Source organism: Nannospalax galili, unplaced genomic scaffold (assembly GCF_000622305.1).
Source record: "Nannospalax galili isolate Female #2095 unplaced genomic scaffold, S.galili_v1.0 scaffold639, whole genome shotgun sequence".
NCBI classification, from domain to species: Eukaryota; Metazoa; Chordata; class Mammalia; order Rodentia; family Spalacidae; genus Nannospalax; species Nannospalax galili.
Window position 1 is genome coordinate 532,361 of NW_008344644.1, and position 22,338 is coordinate 554,698.

General features: G+C 41.9%; 1 protein-coding gene across 6 annotated transcripts in view; it reads right to left on the minus strand.

Annotated features, from left to right (window-relative positions):
• Nucleotides 1–22,338, minus strand: part of Pcmtd1 (protein-L-isoaspartate (D-aspartate) O-methyltransferase domain containing 1) — a 93,096-nt gene that overhangs the window by 39,200 nt on the left and 31,558 nt on the right. For 3 of the 6 annotated variants that reach the window (XM_008840896.3, XM_017800077.2, XM_029567270.1), the window contains exon 2: nt 12,003–12,430. The exons of the other annotated variants lie outside the window; for them this stretch is intronic. In XM_008840896.3, the coding sequence (XP_008839118.1) occupies nt 12,003–12,309 (307 nt within the window). In that variant the 5' untranslated portion in view covers nt 12,310–12,430. The remainder of the gene's footprint in view (nt 1–12,002; nt 12,431–22,338) is intronic. 6 annotated transcript variants of the gene reach the window in all.

The following is a 22,338-nucleotide window of genomic DNA, read 5'->3' on the forward strand; positions in this document are numbered from 1 at the left end:
GTACCACAGGTCCATTCGAGTCATGCCATCGTAGGTATTGATTTGCCTTTGTCACGCATTACGATAAGTACGCTCACCTTGTCTTTGGTAATTCAATACTGCCCCCTGACCCCTACTCCGAGGTCCTGTTACACCTATTATATTTACATTTAATTTATGCAATTGAGCAGCAGCATCTCCAACTGTAAGATTCGGCATAAGGAAAAGAGCAAAAACAAAGCTCTTCAAACGTTCTGGTGTAAAAGGCATGTCCTCTGGGCCCTCCCATTGTGGGGGATTTGGTATTGCACTGCAAATCCACTCGAGGATACCAATTTGCCTGAGCCTTACAATCCCCTCATCAACACTAAGCCAAGGGATATCGGGTATCTCCAGCTCTCATCAGTCGGCCATCTTTTGATAAATACCTCAGCCAACCAATCAAATAAACTTCTAACACCTTTTTTAACTGCATGAGCTTCCATTTTAAACCTAGAATCTCCAGTCAGGGGGCCTGTGTCAATAAACTCAGCCTGATCCAATTTTATGTTCCTTCCACCATTATCCCATACCCTTAAAATCCATTCCCAGACATATTCATTAGACTTCTGCTTGAAAGAATTGGCAAACTGATTATTTTCTCTGGTGGTGTAGCGCACCTCCTCATGGACCACACTTTCTATCTCTCCTCTAGGGGCCTGCTTAGATTTCAGTCTGGTTATAGGCCTAGAGGCAATAATAACTGGGCCCTGAGGGATATCAGCTTCATTTTGCTGAATGGGATTAGCTTCCTCAATGGGATTAGTTGCCTCAGGCAAGGGTGGAGAGGGTGGGTCTGCTGAGGGTGGGGCAATTAGTTCATCAGGTGAATCAAATTCCTCAGCATCTGAGGATTCTAAATCCTCAGCCTCCTCAGGGTTCTCCCAAACATCTCCATCCCACATGTCAGGATAGCTTGTCTATTTTATCATTAAGCTCTTCATTTATCTTCATCACTTTATCCAGAGATGCTACAAGAAACCAGCCAGCATCATTATTTTTCTTATTTTTCCACAAATTGTCAAATGTTTTATGTATAGTCACTAAATTTCTTGCTCTTCATAAGAGGTGAGTTAGGAGATTCAAATGGGTCTATCTCCATAATTGTTTCAAAAAGTCTGCACCACGGATTTTCAGTGCTCTCCATGCTACCTGAAGACTGAGTCGGAGAGCCTGCTCCAAATACCAATAAGCCCATTAAAGAAATTTATCCTTTCAACTGTTTCTCTAGAACCACTCCTGGTACCATAGTCTGTATTAATCAGGGTTCTCCAAAGAAACAGAACTGGTAGAATAAATATATATGTACAGCGATTTATCAGCTTAGCTCACAGGATAAAGTAAGAGTAGTCCAACAATGGCTGCACCACACTGGAGAGGCTGAGAATAAGTAGTGGCTCAGTCCACAAGGTTGGATGTCTCAGTAGTCCCAATCCGGTGCTGAAGGTCTGACAAATTCCAAAAGATCAGCTAGTCTTCAGTCTACAGTAGCAAGACGAACTCACCAGTGAGAGAGAAGGCAAGCAGCAAGAAGCCAGTGTTCTCCTCTGCCATCGCCTTTTATATGGGTTGCCATCGGAAGGTAACACCCATATTTAGGGTGTGTCTTCCAGCTTCAGATGATCCAATCAAAAAGATCTCTCTTATTTCAGTTAACCCCAGATCCAGTCAAGCTGACACCCAGGATTAGCCATCACACTATCTGAAAATGGTTCTTACTGTAAAAGTATCCAGACCACATAAATAAGTTCATATGCTACAAAGTATAAGACAGGTAACAAAGTAGCTAGCTTCAGAAGCAAGATCATAACACACAGAAGTAGTTCTCCATCATGACGTCACATGAGGTCAACTTAAAGGGGGGTTCAATTTGAGCTGATTCAAACCATCATGTCTAAGTCCTATGGCAGACAAGTCAAAGAACCTCTTTGGGGTGTAGTCCAGGCACATGAAGGTATTAACACACAGCTAGGACTCCAATGCAGTACCCCATCTTCCTAATTACTATACAAAGCACAACTGCATTTTTTTAAAGACAAAATCTGACTCTACAGCTCAACCTGATCTAAAACTCACTATTATTGGACTCTCAGCAATCCCCTTGCCACAAGGCTGGGATTATAGGAATACACTACCATGCCCAGCTCAATCTGAGTGGTTGTTTTCATCTCTTTTAGATGAGTCAAACCTCTGTTCTCATTGGTAAAGACTTAAAATATTTATCACAAGGGGGAGTAAAAGAAATCAGTTATGTGATTCCTATAAAACAAAGTCAATAGTATTAAAATATACATATAAAAATAATTTTTAATAAAATATAATCAGACTTTACTAATTTTAGTCATGCATAATTAGGAAATTATGAATATCTATAGATACTGGGGGCTGGAGAGATGGCTCAGAGTTAACCTCTGAGCACTGGCTACTATTGCAGAGGACCCGGGTTCAATTCCCAGTATCCACATGGTAGCTAACAACTGTCTATAACTCCAAGTCCAGGGGAATCCATAACCCTCTTCTAGACATCACGGGACATGGTGCAATTACATACACATAGGCAATATACTCATACACGTAAATAAACAAAAAAATATTTTTGAAAAAGAGTGTCTATAGCTAGTACAAAGTTAAAAAGTCAATTGAATAGTAAGACTGTGTCTCAAAAAACATCAATAACCAGGTGTGGTGGGAACATGCCTGTAATCTCAGCACCTGTAGTTGGCAGAAAGAGGCAGGAGGACCAGGAGTTCAAGGCCAATCTCAGCTACTCAATAGGTTCAAGGCCAGCCTAAGTACAAATAACACCAGACATAAGGATACATGAGTGCGCTTGTGTGTGTGTGCGCGCGCTGTCTGTAGAGTTCTTGTAGCTTCCCACAATCCTATGTAATACTGAAAAAAACGTATATTACAGATAAACAGTCAAACTTTTGCTAAATCTATTCATGTGACTGCTTGGCCTTGGCCGTTCCGAAGATACGAAACCTAATTCTCTGCTCTCTAGGTTTGGGAATGGCCTCATTAAAAAGTCCTAGAATTTACCAGTAACACCTTGGAAGACATCAGTTCCTTAGTGGATATGTAAATGCTATTTCCTCTTATTTTATTTATTTATTGGTTTCTTAAGACAGTGTCTCCTGGGTTTTTTGTTGTTTTTTTTAATTTTATTATTATTTTTCTTTTTGGTATTTTTGAGAAAGGGTCTCCCTGTAGACCAAGTTAGCCTCAACTCAGAGAGATCCGCCTGTCTCTGCCTCTAGCCAGCTGTTACTGTTTTTTTAAACAGTCTCAGGGTTTTGTTTGTTGTCACTATTCTGAGGCAAGGCCCCAAGCTGGCCTTGAACTCTTGAACTTGTTATGTAGCCAAAGATTTTCTTAAATTCCTGATCCTCCTGCAACCTCCCTAAGTGTTGGTATCTGAGTTACCACCACACACAGCATGACTTCCTTATGTTACATATGAAAACTATCTCTACATAAGATCTATAAATATGTTTTAAACAGTTGCATAGGAGGGACCAAAAGCACTAAGTTGAATGAACTGTCTGTCACCACACTTCATTTACATATTTCTCCAAGGGGTTAAAAATATTCACATCTAGGTTGTCTACAGCAAATGAGTATACCCCACATATACACTGGAACATATTTTAGTTTCTGACAAAACGATTTCAGTGAACTGAGAAGATGTATTCAATTTAATACAATGGACAATTGCTTAAAAAGCCAAATATGAGCAGCTTCAGATCTTGATCCAAGATTTTTAATAAAATCATTTTCCCCAGAATTCCTTTTCATAGGCTTTTTCTAAAGACTTGCTATGTGGCTCAGCTGGCCTTGAACTTCCATTCTTCCAGTTATGTGCTGGGATTAGAGGCCATGTCATGTTTACTGGTCCTGAAGACATCCAGAGCCAGCAGAGTGACTGGCTCCCATCAATGTGTATTTTCTGAACTGAATGGAGAACAGCTGGTAAGAACAATGCTGTGCCCTTTGCTAGTTCACTTTCTGCATCCTCAGCAGCTGGTGCAGGCTCTGAAATATGTGCTTCTGTATAAAGTATGAGAAGAGAAGAAATGTAGCTATGATCTCAAAGTTTAAAGGTCACAACTCAGATTGTGGCAAACAATATAAGCTACATCAAAAGACAAATTTGTTGTGTTTTACCTTTAAAAGTGCCTATTGGCAAAATACTAAGTATATGTCCAAACTTTTATTAGGGGACAAGTAAATCTTAACATATTCCACTCAAAATTAATTTAACTATTGGACAAAAATCTTTAGAATGCATTAAATATTTTCTTTTAATTCAAAAAGCCAAGTGTTCTCCTGGCTTCAAGTCTTAGGGTTTTACAGGTTTCTTGAAGTGGGAAGAACACTGGATTACATGAAAGAGGAAGAAAAGGAAGTATTTCAAAGAATGCCTTTGATTTTTAAGCCCTATAAATGAGCATGCTGCCTCCTCCACAGCATAAATTAAAGAGAGATGATGTTCTAGTTTCTATCCTGAGTAATTTAGAAGAAAACTGTACCTTTCACGAAGGAAGGAAGCAAGGGAGGAAGAAGAGAATTTAATGGGGTTTTTATGATGTGTGGAAGAGGGCAGAGGGAAGGACCACACTTATGTGTTGGTATGAAAATTGTGAGAATACTCAGAAGACCATGTCTAGGGCTCAGCAGACGCATCCTGGAGTTGCAGAAATCTGTGGAGACCGTTCACCGCAGGCTAAAACCAACAGGTTTCAAAAAACATATGGACAAAGGAGACCTAGAGATGAGGATCCAAGGAGGAGGAGTGCTATAAAACACTGCTCTCTGGGTGGGGCACAGCCTGGCCCTAGGGATCAGCAGCAGGTACACCAGAAAAACCTATCCTGGTGTTTTCAACATTCCATTGTGGATGAAGAGAGGTACTCACAAAGTCCTAACCTTCCCTGATGAGCTGCTGGTAATTAACGGCTTCCAGCTGAGAGGGTGTCATTTTCTACAGTGGTGTGGCCACTGTTAAGTTCCCATGCTCAGTAAACAGCCCCTACCCATGTCCATACATGCAACCCTAATTAAACCCAGTGGGGGAGGGAGGAAAAAGGTGGAAAGGAGAAAAAATAAAGGAACAAAGAATGAGGGGAGGGAATGGGGAAGGGTTACTGGATCACAACACATTGTACAAAACTCACACAGGCACACACATCCCGGGACAGGATCCTCATAGGCTAAGGGGAGTGGAAGGTAGATAGGATGACTGCTGGAAGGCAAACTCAGAATGTGACAGCAGGTTCCAGATGTGACAAGAACCTCCAGCAGACCAGGCAGGCCCATCCATTATAATCAGCCTCTGCCTCCACCTAAGTCCAATATCCAACCCAGCCTAAAGAAGAACATTTCACAGTAATTATCACAGTGAACGAAACGATTCCACAGCTGTGAGCTCTGATACTAGAAGACAGGTGAATTCTTTCACACATGGGGAAACAAATGTTGAAGGGTTGGTAATTTTCTGCAAGCAGTCTATTCTTACTGGTAGTTATGTTCTGTAAGTCCAATAATTATTGATTAGCAAACACTGGTCCACTGTGTCTAGGGAAAATATGTACGTATGTATCTCAAATAAATTATATCTTAAATCCTAAAAACTCATCCTGGCAAAATCTACTTACTTTATTTTACAAGTGAAAATGAGCTCAGAAAGTTAGTGACTTGCCTGAGACAGCCAAGGACTGGCCCACTGGCCTCAGGCAATGCAACAGACAAGAGGACAGAGCTTGGCCTTCCTCCACCTGGGTTAGGAACATGTACACAGGTGACTCATTGGTGTTGCTCCTCTGCACAAGGCCTGAAAATGGTATCAAAAGCACTGTACGAATTTGGGGTTACAAGTAAATTTTAATGAAATAGGCAAATTCTCACAAAATTCACAAATAGCAAAAAAGAATTGGCTGTATTTGCTAAATAGATAATTCAGGTTGGGAGTGTGAACAAGATAAAAACCATTAGTATCAGGGCTGGAGAGATGGCTCAGTGGTTAAGAGCACTGGCTGCTCTTGCAGAGGACCCACACAGCAGCTAACAACCATCTGTAACTCCAGTCCCAGGAGATCTGACGCCCTCTTCTGATTTTTGTGGGCACTGCATGACACCAGGGCACTTACAAACATGCAGGCAATAAAATCAAAATAATAAAAATAGGACTGGAGAGATGACTCAGCTGTTAAGAATACTGATTGCTCTTGCAAAGGACCCCAGTTCAATTCCCAGCACCCACATGGCAGCTAACAACCGTCTGTAACTCCAGTTCCAGGGGATCCAATGCCCTCTTCTGACTTCCTCAGGCAGGGCACAATATGGGTGTACTTACATACATACAGGCAATACAAACACACACATAAAATAATAAAATAAATAAAACATAAATATTAAGAAATCAGTACCAGGTGAACCACTGAGGAAGCTCTTCGTGTCTCTGATGGAGTGTCTTCACACCGTGTAACAGTGTAAGGTAACATGCAAGAGAGACAACTACTGTGAATGAAATTCTGACAGCAGCAAAGACGTGGAACCAACCTACACGTCAATCAATGGGATTTTATCCAAATGTAAAGAAAAATGAACAATGAAATTTGCAAGAAAACAAGTGGAAAACAGTATATTAAGTGAGGAAACCCAAGTACAAGAGCCTGAACAAATAAAAAATCTTATGCCTAATACTTACATTCAAAATACATAAGGAAAACTAAACAATATCAACATGCAAGGAAAAAAAAAAGAGAAAAGCTTTGCACATTTGACCAAAACTATGTCAACAGTCAGTAAGCACACACGCGATCTCCTCTTTTAATTATCCAGGAGCGAAGCTGAAACCACAATGAGCTCATAATTCCCATCCATTTAGTTGGCGATTGAAAGATAAACACGGTAGATTCTTAGAACTGGGAGTTCAGCTCAGTGGAAGAATGTACGGATGCCTAGCATACAGGAGGCCTCTGAGTTTGATCCTCAGTACAGCAGGGATAGGGACACACACAGGCCACTGATAAAGACAAAACATCAAGTGTCAGTGGGATGTTGAAAAACTGAAATGTCACAGTGTTGGTGGGAATGTAAAACAGTAAAGTAACATTTTAAAAGTTTGTTAACATCTCAGGCTGAAGAGATGGCTCAGCAGTTAAGAGCACTGGCTGTTCTTTGCACAACACCTGGGTTCAAATCCTAGCACCGACATGGCAGCTAACAACTGTCCATAACTCTAGTTTCAAGGGATCCAACACCCTCTTCTGATGACCTCAGGCACTGCACGACACAGGTATACTTACACACATACAGGCATAACATTCATACATATAAAATAAAAATAAATAACTTTTTTAAATGCTTAAAAAAGTTTTTTAACATCTTTTTAAAAGGTAAGCAGAGAATAAGAGTCTGCAGAGTGTGAGTCCTTGGATGGGACTCCTATATTAAAATCCACCCACCCAGGGCTCATGGACCATTGCGGAAGAGGGGTGGAAAGATTGTAATAGCCAGTGAGGAGGTGCATGACCATATGAAAATAGTCCTACAGGCTCTTGGGATTCTTCTCATATGAACCTACAACAATAGTGTCAGCATGCACAAGACCCAGGCAAACTTAAGACAACAAAACCCCCCACACAGAGCTGAGGAAATGGACAGCAGGCCCCAGTCTTACTCAAAGAATTATTGGCAGCTGATTAATGCTGGGGGAAAATGAGCTGATCTTCTTAAAGGGAGGGACTCTAGATAGACTGACTAGATCCCAGTGGATGAACTTGCACTGAGGGACATGTGGAGACACTAACTTTACATGATAGCCCGTAACAAATGACAGAAGGTATGAACTCCAGTAGGGGGGCAATGGGAGGGCTCTAAAGGGGAAGAATGTATAAAGATGATTTTCTGTATGAAATACACAAAAATTCATTAATTTTTTTAAAAAAGGTAAATATAAATTTACATTCAGCCCAACAATTCCAAGTCTAATAATCTACTCAGGAGCAAAAAACTGTCCACAAATTCTGTATAACCACTCATAGTAGTACTCCCAACAGTCAAAGACGGCAGCGAGGATATCCACTAACTCATGAACAGGTAAACAAAATGTGAGGATTGTCAACACTACTAAAAGGAATGAAGGAGTGAATTGTGAAAATATAGCTCAGTGAAAGAAACCAGATGCAAAAGAATGTCATAAATTCCACTTCTATTAAACACCCAAAAGGCCAATCTGTGACAACTGGGGCTTCCATGGACTACAGAAACACAGAGTGGGTACTACTGAGTATGGGGCATCTTCTTAGCCTAACAGAGGTGTTTTCAAGTTATATTATGTTTTGTTTGCACGACTCCACGGTTTTGTTAAAATCATGAGATTGTACACTTTATAAAAATGGGTAGGCTTTATGGTATACAAAGCATACCTGATTAGAGATTGAGAGGAGGAGGGGGAGGAACATACATACAAAAGAGACAGAAAAGATGTCAACATCAAGGACAAGGGAGATCAATACAAGCTATCTGGAAAAGGCTCATTTAATGATAAGAGGCAGACAGGCCAAACAGTAGGCAGCACCCATCTTAACCAGCCGGCCCTCCCTTCCGAGGTTGGCAGCAAGTCCCCTGCCTGCAACCTGCTTCCTCCTTAGGAGTGGCATGTATCCTGGAGCACCAAGTGGCAGCATCTGCAGAACTGGGCTGACAATGGGCCTCCTGCCATGTCTACTAACTAGAGAACAGGGTAAGAGACCAAGACAAATCTTCTATTTATTACTCATTTTATACAGAACTAATTTTATATTACACTCTATCATTAACTTGAGAATGAGTCCCCAAGCAAAAAGGCACAGAATGGAGAGGGACCACTCCCACCTCATTGGCAGTTATCAGAATAACAAGCCATAGTGGCTTGGTGTTTAATTCAGTTCTAAGAAATACAGTTTGGGAGGCTTCTCTGTTCTTGTACTCCATTTTCAACAGAACTCCAGAGGAACGAGGAGAGCATTGAAAGTTCTTTTGTGAAAATCCTTAGTTCTGGGAAGATACTTAGGAAGAAAAAAAAATTTACCTTCGATTTGAAACTGAAGATGATGTTCCAATGTGATGCTGTGGGATTCCAAATAATCTATTCTCCCTGTCTGTGGCAAAATTAAATTTATGGGTAACTGCTTCAGGTACATTTTAACCATAGGAAACGTTCTGATGAATCTAAACCTCCCCTCAATAACAAGAACTCTGATTACAGCCCATCCTCTGTATTCAAGTTTGTGATGTGAAGACAAAGTTCCCAAGCAGCATCTTCCTTACCTGTATCACACAACAGATTTCCTGCTCTCCCTGTTTCTGACTGGATTGTTCAGACAGGACTGTGACAAGTTCCTGTCACCCTCATCTCAGGACTGAGAAAGCAAAAGGTCTGGTGAGAGGACCCTTCTAATACCATAGCTGTGAAGTGGCAGGACCACATCCATTCTCCTCTCAGGTAATTGCAGGCTTTCTGTAGGCACCCTTCTAGCTCCAAGTGACTTCTCAGATCTGCTTCCTTCCCTTTTAGATTAGCACTTGGAACACAAAGCATGGGGGGTGGGGGTGGGGGAGGGGGAGGCGGTAGCCAGCCATAACCTCTGCTTCACAGACTGCTTTCTGGCTTTCCCTGTTAAAAAAAGCATTATCTTTCTTATCAATTGTTACAGATCTAATCAAAAGAAGAACAGTAATTATACTTTGGTCTTCATTATGCAGGATGACATAAATAAATCTTGGGATAGTATCCAGGAGCCATGGTCATACATAAACTACATAACAGGAGGAAAATGCCCAGTGCACAATACATTCTTTACACAGGGTCTATTTCCCCAACACTGCCCTCTGGTCATGGAAATAGCCTGAGATCTGCCAAAGATTATATCTAGCCCTAAGACTAAATCTGGAGGTGGCTGGGATTTGTCAATAATTCTAGTCAGGCTGCTAATTATGACACACACCCCACTCTGACTTTAATTAGACCAACTCCCTAGCAGAAGCCAGTTGGCAGGAGCCAAAAAGGTGAGACAGGAAAAGTAGGCTCACTATCTCAAAACTAAGAGACTCTACTAAACATAATAAGATATTCCTATCTAAGGATGGAGAAAAACATCAAATTTAAATGTAAGATTCTACGTTCTGGTGGGCATGATGGTGTGCACCTTAATCCCAATCGTTGGGAGGCAGAAAAAGGGCCAGAGGCAGGCAGATCTGTGAGATCAAGTCCAGCCTGGGCCACACAGTGGCTTCCAGGCAGGCTGGAACTAGGGAGGATCCTGTCAAAAACAAACAACAAACAAACAAAAACGAACAAACAAAAAAGATTTTAAATTGCTCTTTTGTGGTTAAAAAATAATAATAATTTGATGCCATTTTTGAACACATATCAAGAACTAACCCAGCTGTGGAATGGCCACATCCTCACCTTCAATGACTAAGAGCATAGACAAGACACCATGTAGAGGAAAAGGGGATTTCAGGCCTGAAAAGTGACAAAATGCACCACTGCTAACTGTCCACATTCTAAAACCTTCACCTGTTCCCCACTACTTTAGAATGAGTTTAACACCAGTCTTAGCTCTGTAACTTCTGCACACAACTCAACCATAGCACCACCACACCGAATGAGCACTGATCATTTTCTCTCTTGCAAATCTACCCTGCCCATGGGGATAGGAGTTCATCAAATTCCTTAATGCTCTACCTTAATGCCCCCACACAAAAGCCCTGGTAAATGCAGAAGGGAGTAAATAGGTTAGTAGTTAAATAAATTATATTAATAAAGTAGAGATTAAATAGGTTCCATCCAACATGTCTTCTATAGTTGATTTCCCTCTATCCACATTTCCTACCTATACTCAGTATTTCCCAATATCATGCTAGCTATGCGACTTGAGGTAAGTGATTTAACCTTCCTGAACTTCAGTTCACTCACCTATATAACAAGATTAATAAAAGAATAATCTTTAAAGGATTCTGCGAACACTGAATGAGGTGCAAGTGTTGCCTCATACAAAGCTAGCACTTGCTATGAAGGAACTAAGCCCCCTAGATCACTGCTCTATGCTCACACCAGATGCAATGCCTGGCACAGCAGTCAGAGTAAATGTGTTAAGATACACTTTTCTGTAGTCTTCCCCAATCTCGTTTTGCCCCACCAGATCACCCCCTCTACATCACACTCTGTTCTCCAAAACTGGTACAATTCTCTTTCTGTTTAAAAATAGGAAAAACAGCCAGGTATGGTGGCGCACACCTTTAATCGCAGCACTCGGGAGGCAGAGGCAGGCGGATTTCTGTGATTTCAAGGCCAGTCTGGTCTACATAGTGAGTTCTAGGCCAGCCCCACTACAGGGAAACCCTGTCTCAAAAAGACCAAAAATTAAAATAAAAAATAAAAATGGGACAATGATATAGCCATCAAATTTCTAGTCAGTAGACTAGAACGTTTACCTGAAATAAGATTAAATAATCCTCTGAGCATCTTGCCAACCAAGTGCTCTATTGTTTTTCCTTTTCTTTGAGAGTCTCCGATATACCCTAGGCTAGCCTCAAACTCACTGTGGAGCTGAGGATGACCTTGAATTCCTGATCCTCCTAACACCATGCCTGGTTTATGAGGTGCTAGGGGAATCAAAATCAGGGCTTTGCACATGCTAGGCAAGTACTCTAACAACTGAGCTATATCCCCAGCCCCAGTTACTCAATTTCAAGAACAAACCATGATTACTGCTTGATGCAGTGTCTACAAAGTGTGGGAGCTAACCATAAGAGTCAGGGCTAGCCAACAGAAGATTACTAAAACTTTGTTTTCAACCTGAAGTAAGGAAGATAACAACTTTGAACACATATTATCAAACATACTATACACAAAGTTACAAATCCTCTAAGTCATGAACAACAATACAGACTCAGCCCACTTTATAAATAGAATTTTACAAAAATAAAATTACCTAAAATTAAGCCCACCATTGTACTTAAATATCCGGTTCCACTTCCCAGGTTAAGAAAAGATAATCCTGGTTGAAGTTTCAAGGCTTCCATAACTTCAGAATAAATGCAAGGTGCTGACAAGTGTATGTTTCCATGCTTCCAGGCTAAGTCCTTGTAAGCATTGTCTCTGTAGCCTTCCAAATAGTAATCTCCACGGTCAATCGCTCTGAAGGCTTGCTCTACTCTTTCAGTGCGGATATACTGAGCTTCTTTAAGGTTATCAATTAAGTCATCATTATCTTCCCCAGCACTCACAGCTCCTCCCATGATAGTATTCAAATCAAATCATAAAGTTAAAAGGGTAACAGAATTAGTAGAAATGGCTTCCAAAAATGTAGTGCAGTTTTTCTTTTTAATATTGAACTTGATTTCCAAAAATAAATTAAACCTGGAAAAGAGTAAAAATAAAGTTTAAATTAATATATGTTGTAATAATTAGATACCATTTCTCAAGAATACATTCTGTTCCAGGTATAGCGTTAAATGACTTAAACATATTATTTTACTTAATTCTTATGACTATGAATGTTTATTAAATATGATTTCATCTACATAGTGGGTAAACTGGGACTTTGAGAATTTAAGTTGACTAGTTCTGTAGGTCCTATACGGTGGCCACAAATCACAGGCAGGCACCTAGATCTCAATCACACATACATACAATTTAAAACTCAGTTGACTAAGCACATTTCAAGTGCTTAACAGCTACAGGTGGCTGCCACACTGGACAGTGCTGGTCTTACAACTTACTACACACATCACAACTTAGTACTACATCTTTCAGATTTAAAATCCATGCTCCTTATCACTAAATCACATATATTTATAGTAGGGCAATCCTAGTTTAATCATTTAAAATTCATGAATTCAAAGGTTAACAATTCTAAAATATATTGCATACAGGCTGGAGAGAAGGCTCAGTAGTTAAGAGCACTGGCTGCTCTTGCAGAGGATGCAGGTTTGAATCCCAGCATCCACATGGTGGCTAACAACAATCCGTAACTCCAGTCCCAGGGAACCCAACGCCCTCTTCTGACCTCCCCTGGTATTACATGACATGAATGCACTTACATACATGCACACAATACACTCATACACATAAAATAAAAATAATAAATAAAGGGGCTGAAGAGATGGCTCAGCGGTTAAGAACACTGGGTGTTCTTGAAGAAGACCCGGGTTCAAATCCCAGCACCCACATGGCAGCTAACAACTGTCTGTAACTCCAGTCCCAGGGGATCTGACAGCCTCTTCTGACCTCCACAGGCATTGCACAACATGGGTGTACTTACCTACATGTAAGCAATACACACATACACATAAAATAAAAATAATAAAATTAAAAATAAAATATAAAAGTACACTACATTCTTTTAAATATTTAACTCAGCATAATAAAGTCACTAAACATTGAATATAAAATGCAAAAACAAAACAAAAACTAACCAGGTATGGTTATACCAAATCCCTGTATTTCTAGCCCTGTGGAAGCTGAGGCAGGAGGATCATGGGCTCAAGGTCATCCTGTACTACACAGTGAAACCCTGTCTCAGATAAAGTGAGATTCACTGATTTAATACTGGCACATGCACAAACGCAAAGACTGTTTTGTTTGGTAAACTGAGCTGTAATAATAAAGGAGACAATATGCTTTATTAAAAATTTTAATAGTCTAAGCCAGGTGTGGTGGCGCGCGCTGTTAATCTCAGCACCTAGGAGGTGGAGGAAGGCGGATCTCAGAGAGATCAAGGCCAGCCTGGTCCACAAGTTCCAGACCACCTAGGGCAAGAGGAAGACCCTGTCTCAAAACAAAAGTTTGATAGTCTAAGTACTGGAACATGCTATGCTATACACACACACACACACACACACACACACACACACACACACACACACACACGTGGTGCATGGAATTAACACATGAAACTCAGATCTTTAGACAGAAACCTAAGCAGACCTTAATAAAGAATTTCAACATATAATACTGAATATACTATTTGAGTTTTACTCAGTCATAATTATATTCAGTTATAAAGAAATTCATGAATCAATTTCTGAATTAACATGCCACAAAATGAAGAATGTGAAAAACTAAAACCCATCGCCCAAATCATAGTAATGACAGCCAAATCCAGCAATACTGCAACATATTTTTCTCAATTTACTTTAATTTTGTTTGTATGAGTATGTACTGCTTGCATGTATGTAAGAGCACCCGTGTTGTACAATGCCTACAGAGACCACATAGGACGTCGGATCCCCTGGAACTGCTGTTATGAACAGCTGTTAGATGAAATGTGGTTTGCTGGAAACCAAACCTAAATCCTCTGCAAAAGCAGCCAGTGCTCTTAACTACTGAGCCATCTTTCCAGCCCCTGATTTTTGTTTTATTAGCCCTAGCTAGACCAAGCTGGCCTTAACCTCACAGAGACCTGCCTGCCTTTGCCACCATGCCCAGTATATACCCTATTCTTATTTGAAGACAAAAAGCAACCTGAACCTTAGGTGACCTCAGACCCCTGCCACCATGCTGTCCCAGCCACTACGGCAACTTCTTCGCCAGAGGAACAGGTCACCTTATGTGGTCCCTTTGTTGTTTCCTGTGATCCTGAGGAGTTTCTGGACAGGAAGCCCTGTGGACTCATATTTCATTTGTGTGTCATTTATTCAGACTCATTCATATAAAGCTGCATGACTCCACTCTCCCCACCTCTGACCCAAAAAAGAAATGCAGAAAGTACAAAGAATTTACAGCTCCCTTTTCCACAAAGACTACATTTTGTAGTGAGTTAATGCAATGAAGAGATGTTAATCTGCTATTCCTTCAACATCTCTTATTCATGCAACCTTTTAGAGTTCAAGTACAGAGACAGTGAAAAGCAACTGAGGATTCTAAGAGCTTTAAATATATTTTTATTTCTTTCATTCATTCATTCATTCATTCATTCATTCATTCATTCATTGTTGATACTGCGTCTTACCATGTAACCCTGGCTGGCCTAGAACTCACAGAGACCGGCCTGGCTCTGTTGGAATTAAAGACATTGTGCCACCAGACCTTTATTTTTAATTCTGTGTATGTGGGTGTGTCTGTGTATGGGTATGTGCAGGGGCCCTTGGAGGCCAGAAAAGAGTTTGGAATCACCTGAAGCTGCAACTGACCTGTAATTCACTGCTGGGAACCAAATTCTGGTCCTCTGGAAGTGCAGTAAGCACTCTTAGCCACCAAGCGCTCTCCAGCCCACCTTTTGTTTTGTTTTTGTTTTTTAATGGCATGGCCTCTAAGCACATGTGTCAACTTTTTCATCTGCTGCTCAAAGAACTGATTCCCCAAACGGGAATTAAAAATGACTACATTACACTGGAAAGCAGTCTCTGTTGGTATTGAATGTAACATTTACCAGAGGATTTTACAAGAGTAATTAGGACTACAAGTAAGCATTTAGCAAATGGCCTGACTGTAAAAGCCACAATTGGAAAAAATATTTCCCTAGTATTGGTTCTAAGGCATAAGAAGAATCTGGTCTTCTTAGTTCCTCTTGAAATTCATCCTGTTCAAACTTACCTTAAACAAATTAATGTTCTTTACCGCATGGCTCATACAAGCTGGTCTGGGACTCACTTTGTAAACCAGGCTGGCCTCTATCTCACAGAGATCGGCCTCCTTCTGCCTCCAGAGTGCTGGGATTAAAGGCGAGCACCACCACACCCAGCTCAGTTCAGATTTAGTGAACCTAACTCCAGTCCTCTACGAGGGCGGCAAGCCACGTGTGTACAGGGGACCTAACTCCAGTCCTCTACGAGGGCAGCAAACACTCTTCACTGCTCAGCCAGCTCTCTAGCTTCACAGTTCATATTCTTGGTGAGAAAGGAGTAATTAAATATATTATTTACTGACACTCTTCTCAGTGTTTTCTCATTAAAAATTACTGTAATCCAATGAGGAAGAGAAGTGAACAGCACACTTGCTTTTAAAGTGAGAAATCACATGTAAAGAGATGGAGTGCTACACTTCACAGCTACCTTGAGGAACCCAGAATGAGACCTGGATCGCAGAGAGGACTGAAGATAGCTTCCTTCCTTAAAGACACACAGTGTGAGGGTCTGTAGGCTGGGGAAACTGTACTGGATCACAAGATCAATAATGCTTTTGGGAGATTACCTACATATGGGCATTTTCCAGCACCTCAACAGCCTTTCACTGTAGTCCAGGGATTCATTCCCACTTCCTCATTGCCCCTCTCCCCACATGAACCCTTTTCTATAGTTTCAACAAATGTATGAACCCTATAATTACTAAAACAAACAAATCAGAATTTTTTCATACAACTTGAGAAGGCTCCCAACCACCTAGAAACTCAGAAGGTCCACCTCTAATTTAAAAATATCTACTACAGGCAACACTGAGCTAGTCAAACTTCTACAAGGACAGGAAATTTCCATTTCCATTTCAGAAAATGCTCCTTGTGTGCATCAGTCTGCATACAGAAGGCCTTGTTTCAGATCTACGACAGGCCTGATCCCCAGTACTCTGAAGGCTGGAAAAAGCATCACAAAATACAAAGGCAGTCCAAGAATGTGAACTTGCTATCCTTTCTCACTGGTCTAGAAGGTGGCAGATCATTACATCTGAGCAAGACACTGCAAGGAAACCCAGGAAGTGGAGGTCCAGTCATCTTCCTTTATCTATGCTGGGACTGTTGTTTTGCCCCCATGATTTGTAACCCATCATCAATCATGTCTGAAAATATTAAGTGTAGAATTTCTGAAATAAGCAATTCTAATCATTTTTTTATCTAAAATTGTTTTTGACTTATTATTTTATGTGTATGAGTATGCTGCCTGCATGTAAGTGCACCACGTGCAATGCAATGCCCTGGAAGGTCAGAAGAGTGTATGGGAATCCCTGGAACAGGATTTAATGGGTATTAGCCACCACGGGTGCTGGGAACCAAATCCCAATCCTCTGAAAGAGGAGTAAGTCCTCTTAACCACTGACCCATCTCTCCAACCTACAGTTCTAAGTTGTAACCTTCCCAAATAGCATAGTAAAATCCTATGCCATGTCACTCTACCCCCATGCAAGCTGTAAGTCGTGCTTCTGTTCAGCATAGCGACACTGTATCTGCTTGTCAACTCAGTAATCATCTCAGATCTGGCAGAACTGCTGGGGCATAGCACCACTTGTATTAAAGTAGCCACTAGCCTAAGGTTACATCACAAATACCTACATCATTCACTTCCTTCGTCTCATCATGTTAATATATCACCTCACACCATCATAATGCTACACAGAGATACTAATCTTAGCCTCAAGGACACACATAACTAAGAATGAAGGGCTGGAAAAGATACTCCAGACAAATGGTAATCAAAAGGGAGCAAAAGCCAGGCATGGTGGTGCACACCTACAATCCCAAAGCTCAGGGGGTGGAGGCAGGAGGATCTCTGCTGAGCTTTCCAAAAGCCAACCTGGTCTACCAGCTGTTCTGAACATTTTATAGACACCTTAAGAAAAGCATACAACAGTCACAGCTGGTTGCTTCAGCTCCTGAAGATGCAGTCAAAGCCAGGACTGCATTAAACAGCTTATACCAGACTCCCTGCTATCACAAGCCTTGGTCAACTCCAGGTGATCCTACAATCATTCCCATAGGTCGGAGTAGAAGCACTTCCCTGGTGACCTAGCAAAGGGATTAATATCACTGATATCGAAGAGACACAAACATAAACCCTCTTTACATGACTAGTGCAAACACCCTTCCTCTGGCTGCAGAAGCATGCTGTTCAAGCTAACTTGGGAGAACCGGCTGGGAGCCACCCTCCTGTGCTGCCTTGCCTGCTGTTATGTTAGGCCCAATAATAGAGTCTCAAGTAGCCTTCTCTTATCTACTTTTCGTAGTGTGGGTTGGCATAAAGAAGCAGAGCAACAGCAAAGACAGAAGCAAATGTCGCACCAATGGCAGGCGAGCAGCTGGCAGGCCAAGCTGTAAAAGTGGGAAGGTAACCAGCTACTTGACATCCAAAAAGGCAGCTGCAACAGAGACAAGGGGAACAGCAGTAGAGAGAACAGAAATCTGGGGCTGACAGAAACAAGGCCATAAGCAGTTAGAAAAGAGAACCTCAGTAGTGATAGCTGGGAGAGGTTCTGAGGGCTGAGAAATGCCAACACCTGGGCCTGCAAGAAGCTGCAATGCTAGCTGCTGCCAAGAGCTAAGGATTCCCAACTTTCTAGGCCTATACCTTGCAGAAGTAAGGGTCCCACAACTATACGAGAGCTGTAACACACTGCCCACCAACCACCTGCCACACATGCTTACCACTGTCAAATCCAAAGGATGTTAAAGTTGTCACTTGGAGACTGCTACCCATGATTTCCATAAAGGTAGAGCAAAAGGACCCCAGTCAGCTGACTGATAACAAGATGAAAGGTTTCCATACTGAAGACTACACAACTCTGATGAAAGAAACTGCATATACGACAAAAAAATTAGAAGAGCTGCCAAAATGTCCATACAGCTAACGCAACCTTCAGACACAACACAACGTCTATCAAAATTCCAATGCCACTTTTCACACATAAACAAGAACAATAACCCTAAAATTCTTATGGAACCACAAAAGACTGCAAATAGTCAAAGCAACTCTGAGCAAAAAGAACAAGCCTGAAGGTACCGATGACCTGGCTTCAAAACCTATTCCAAATAGCTTTAGTAAGCAGATCAGCATGCTACAGGCATAAAATACAGTAGGACAGCAAAGGGCCCAGAAATAAATTTCAACTAATTTTTCAATGAAAAGTGCCCCCCGAAAAAAACACAAAGGAGAAAACAGTCTCTTCCTCTTCGATAAATGATAGTAGAACAAGTATCTACACAAAAAAAGAAATGGGAGCCTCATTTCACACTACATTCAAATATCACCTGTCCTGGTTTTTTTTCCTTCATTGTTGTGACAAAATACTCTGACCAAAACCAACTCGGGGAGGAAAGGGTTTATTCAGCTTACATCTCCCAGGTCGTAGTTCATCAGGGAGCCCAAGTTAGGAACTCAGGGCAGGAACCTGGAGGCAGGAGCTGGAGCACAGGCCATGGAGGAACGCTGCTTACTGGCTTGCTCCCCTGGCCCCTGCTCAGCCTGCTTTCTTATGCAACACAGGCCCACCTGCCCAGGGGTGGCACCACCCACAGTGGGCTGGGCCCTCCCACATCACTCATCAAGAAGATGCCCCTCATACATGGCCACAGGCCAGTCCAATAGAGGAAATTCCACAACTGAGGCTCCCTCAACCCAGGTGCGTCAAGTTGACACTAAAGCTATCCAGCACATCACCTCAAGGCAGAGGTGATGGCACATGCCTTTAATCCCAGCATTTAGGAGGCAGAGACAGGCAGGTCTCTGTGAGTTCGAAGCCAGCCTGGTCTACACAGAGTAGTCCATGTCAGACAGCCTACCTTATCTCAGAACAAACAAACAGAATTTTTCTTTGATCACCTAAAAATGGATTAAAGACTTAAACACAAGGGGCTAGAGATGGCTTGGCAGTTAAAAGTGCTTGTTGCTCTTGCAGAGGACCTGAGTTCAGTTCCTAAGCAACTACTTCAAATGACTCACTACTATCTTTAACTCCAGCTTCAGGAGATCTGACATCCTCTTGTGGCTCTGCATACTCATGCAGGGACACACACATACACAGACATTTTTTTTAATTTTTATTTTATGTGTATGAGTGTATTGCCTGAATGTATGTGAGTGCACCTGTGTCATGCAATGCTGCAGATGTCAGAAGAGGCCTTCGGATTCCCCTGGAACTGGAGTTAAGGATGGTTCATGGCCGCCATGTGGGTGCTGCGAATCGAACCCAGGTCCTCTCCAAGAACACCAAGTGCTCTTAACCACTAAGCCATCTCTCCAGCCCCACATAGATATTTTTTAAAAAGACTGAACTGTAAGACTGAGAAATCATAAAACTACTAGAAGAAAATGAAGGACCAGGGTGTAGTAGCTCATATCCCCAGCACTCAGGATGCAGAGATAGGAGGATCACTGCAAATGTGAGGCCAGCAGGGTCTACACCACTAATGTTCCTGGCCAGCAATGGCTACGTAAGTGAGAGAAGGAAGAAGGGAAGGAAGAAGGGAAGGAAGAAGGGAAGGAAGAAGGGCAGAAGGCAAGCAACAGGGGGATGTTCACCACCTCAGCATTTATCTGGGAAGAGATTTCTTGGCTATGAGTTCAAAAGCACAGACAACCACAATAAAAAACAACTGACACTGCATCACTCAAAAAACGTTTGCACAGCTAAGGAAACACAGTGAACAGACAACTTATATACTGGAGGCTGGGGAAGGAGAGCCCAGGGAAAAGGGGAAATGCCGATCAAAGGGTTAGAGAGAAGAAATACACAGCAGTGGCCTAATTCACAAAATGGTGTATGCATTATTAAATACAATGATGGCTCAGCAGGTGAAAGTGCTTGCATGCAAACCTAATGACTTGAGTTCTTTCCCCAGAACCCATGAAAAAAAGCTAGCAGTGGTATCACCTATCCATAATCCCAGTGCTGCCTCAGTGGGATGAGGGATGGGAAGCAGAGGCAGGACAATCACACAGAAACTCAGTGGCCAGCATGGAGTACCCAGCATGGCAAAAACAAGAGACCCTGCCTCAAAAACAAGGTGGAAGGAGAGAACTGACTTCTGAAAGCTATCCTCTGACACTACACAAGGGCTAGAGTGCATGCGCATATACACACACCATTCAAATATTATACACACACACAGTAAGTAAAAGTATGTATTCCATGCCAAGTATATGAAGTGACTGAGTCAAGTAACCTGATTTTAGCATTCAATATTACAAATATCACATCACATTGTAACGCCTGTTCTGTTTCTTTTCTTCTGGCTGTGACCAATCAACTGACAAGCAACTTAACAGAGGAAGGATTTACATTTGCTCACAGTATAAGAGAGTGAGGTCAACATGGCCAGGAGGGCAGAGCACCTGAACATCTGGAGGCTGGGCAGCAGAAGCATGAGTGGGCTGCCTACACTGAGTTGACAGGAAGTAGACGGGGAGGGAAAAGACAGGCGGACAGGGAGGAGGGGGAGGGGGAGGAGGAGGAGGGGGAGTAACAGAGGAAGGATTTACATTTGCTCACAGTATAAGAGAGTGAGGTCAACATGGCCAGGAGGGCAGAGCACCTGAACATCTGGAGGCTGGGCAGCAGAAGCATGAGTGGGCTGCCTACACTGAGTTGACAGGAAGTAGACGGGGAGGGAAAAGACAGGCGGACAGGGAGGAGGGGGAGGGGGAGGAGGAGGAGGGGGAGGAGCGGGTCAGTAAAAGAAAGGGTGAGGGCCCTGTGTCCCTGTTCAGCATGCAAGTTGCCAAAACGGTCTGCGTCCCAATTCCCTATGTAACCCCTTCAGAGGATGGTGTGATAAGAATAGGAAGTAGGAATTGGCTAGGCAGTTAGGGTAAAAGACCCCAAGGAAAAGTAGCCAGTTCCTTGGCTAAAAGTCAAAATGTCCTTGAGCCTCTTATGTCAAAAGTATTTGGAAGCTTGTATCTAATCTTTAAAAGATTTTAGGGTTACCTCTTCAGAGGGGGGGAATATTAGAGTAGCCAAAAGCCCCATAAAAAAATAAGAGTACATGAAGTTATCAGAAAAAAGTGATGGGGAGATATGGGAGGAGTTGGAGGGGAGGGAGTGGACATGGATTTGATCAAAACAGTTTATACGCATGTATGAAATTCTTAACAAATTATTTTAAAAAAAAAAAGAAAAAGAAAGGGTGAGAGAGGAGAGAGACAGGAAGAGAGGGAAAGGGGGAAAGGTGGAAAGGGGAAAAAGTAGAGTGGGGGAGGGAAGCATGTAAAGCTATAATCTCTAAGATCCAAGCCACCAAGAACACACGTCATCCACACAGGCCCCATCTCCTAAAGGTTCTACAGCATTACCAACTGGGAACCAAATGTCCAAACACATGAGCCTGAGGGCGACATTTCACTCAAACCGTGACAACCCCAGAAACATGTATAATTACTACTTGCCAATTAAAAATAAAAATATTTTACTTATATTAATCTTCAATTAATAATTAAGATAAAATGCTAAGGAAAAATCAAAACTATCAAAAACAAGGATTACTTTGCAGAAGGACAGAGAAATCATACTGTTTACATTGTCAAAGGGAATAAACTCAGCTGCTGGTTTAATGAGAACAGTCACCTAGCCACACTGACTGGGAGGATGAGAGAAGAGGACCACTGGGAAGTGAAATGCATCTG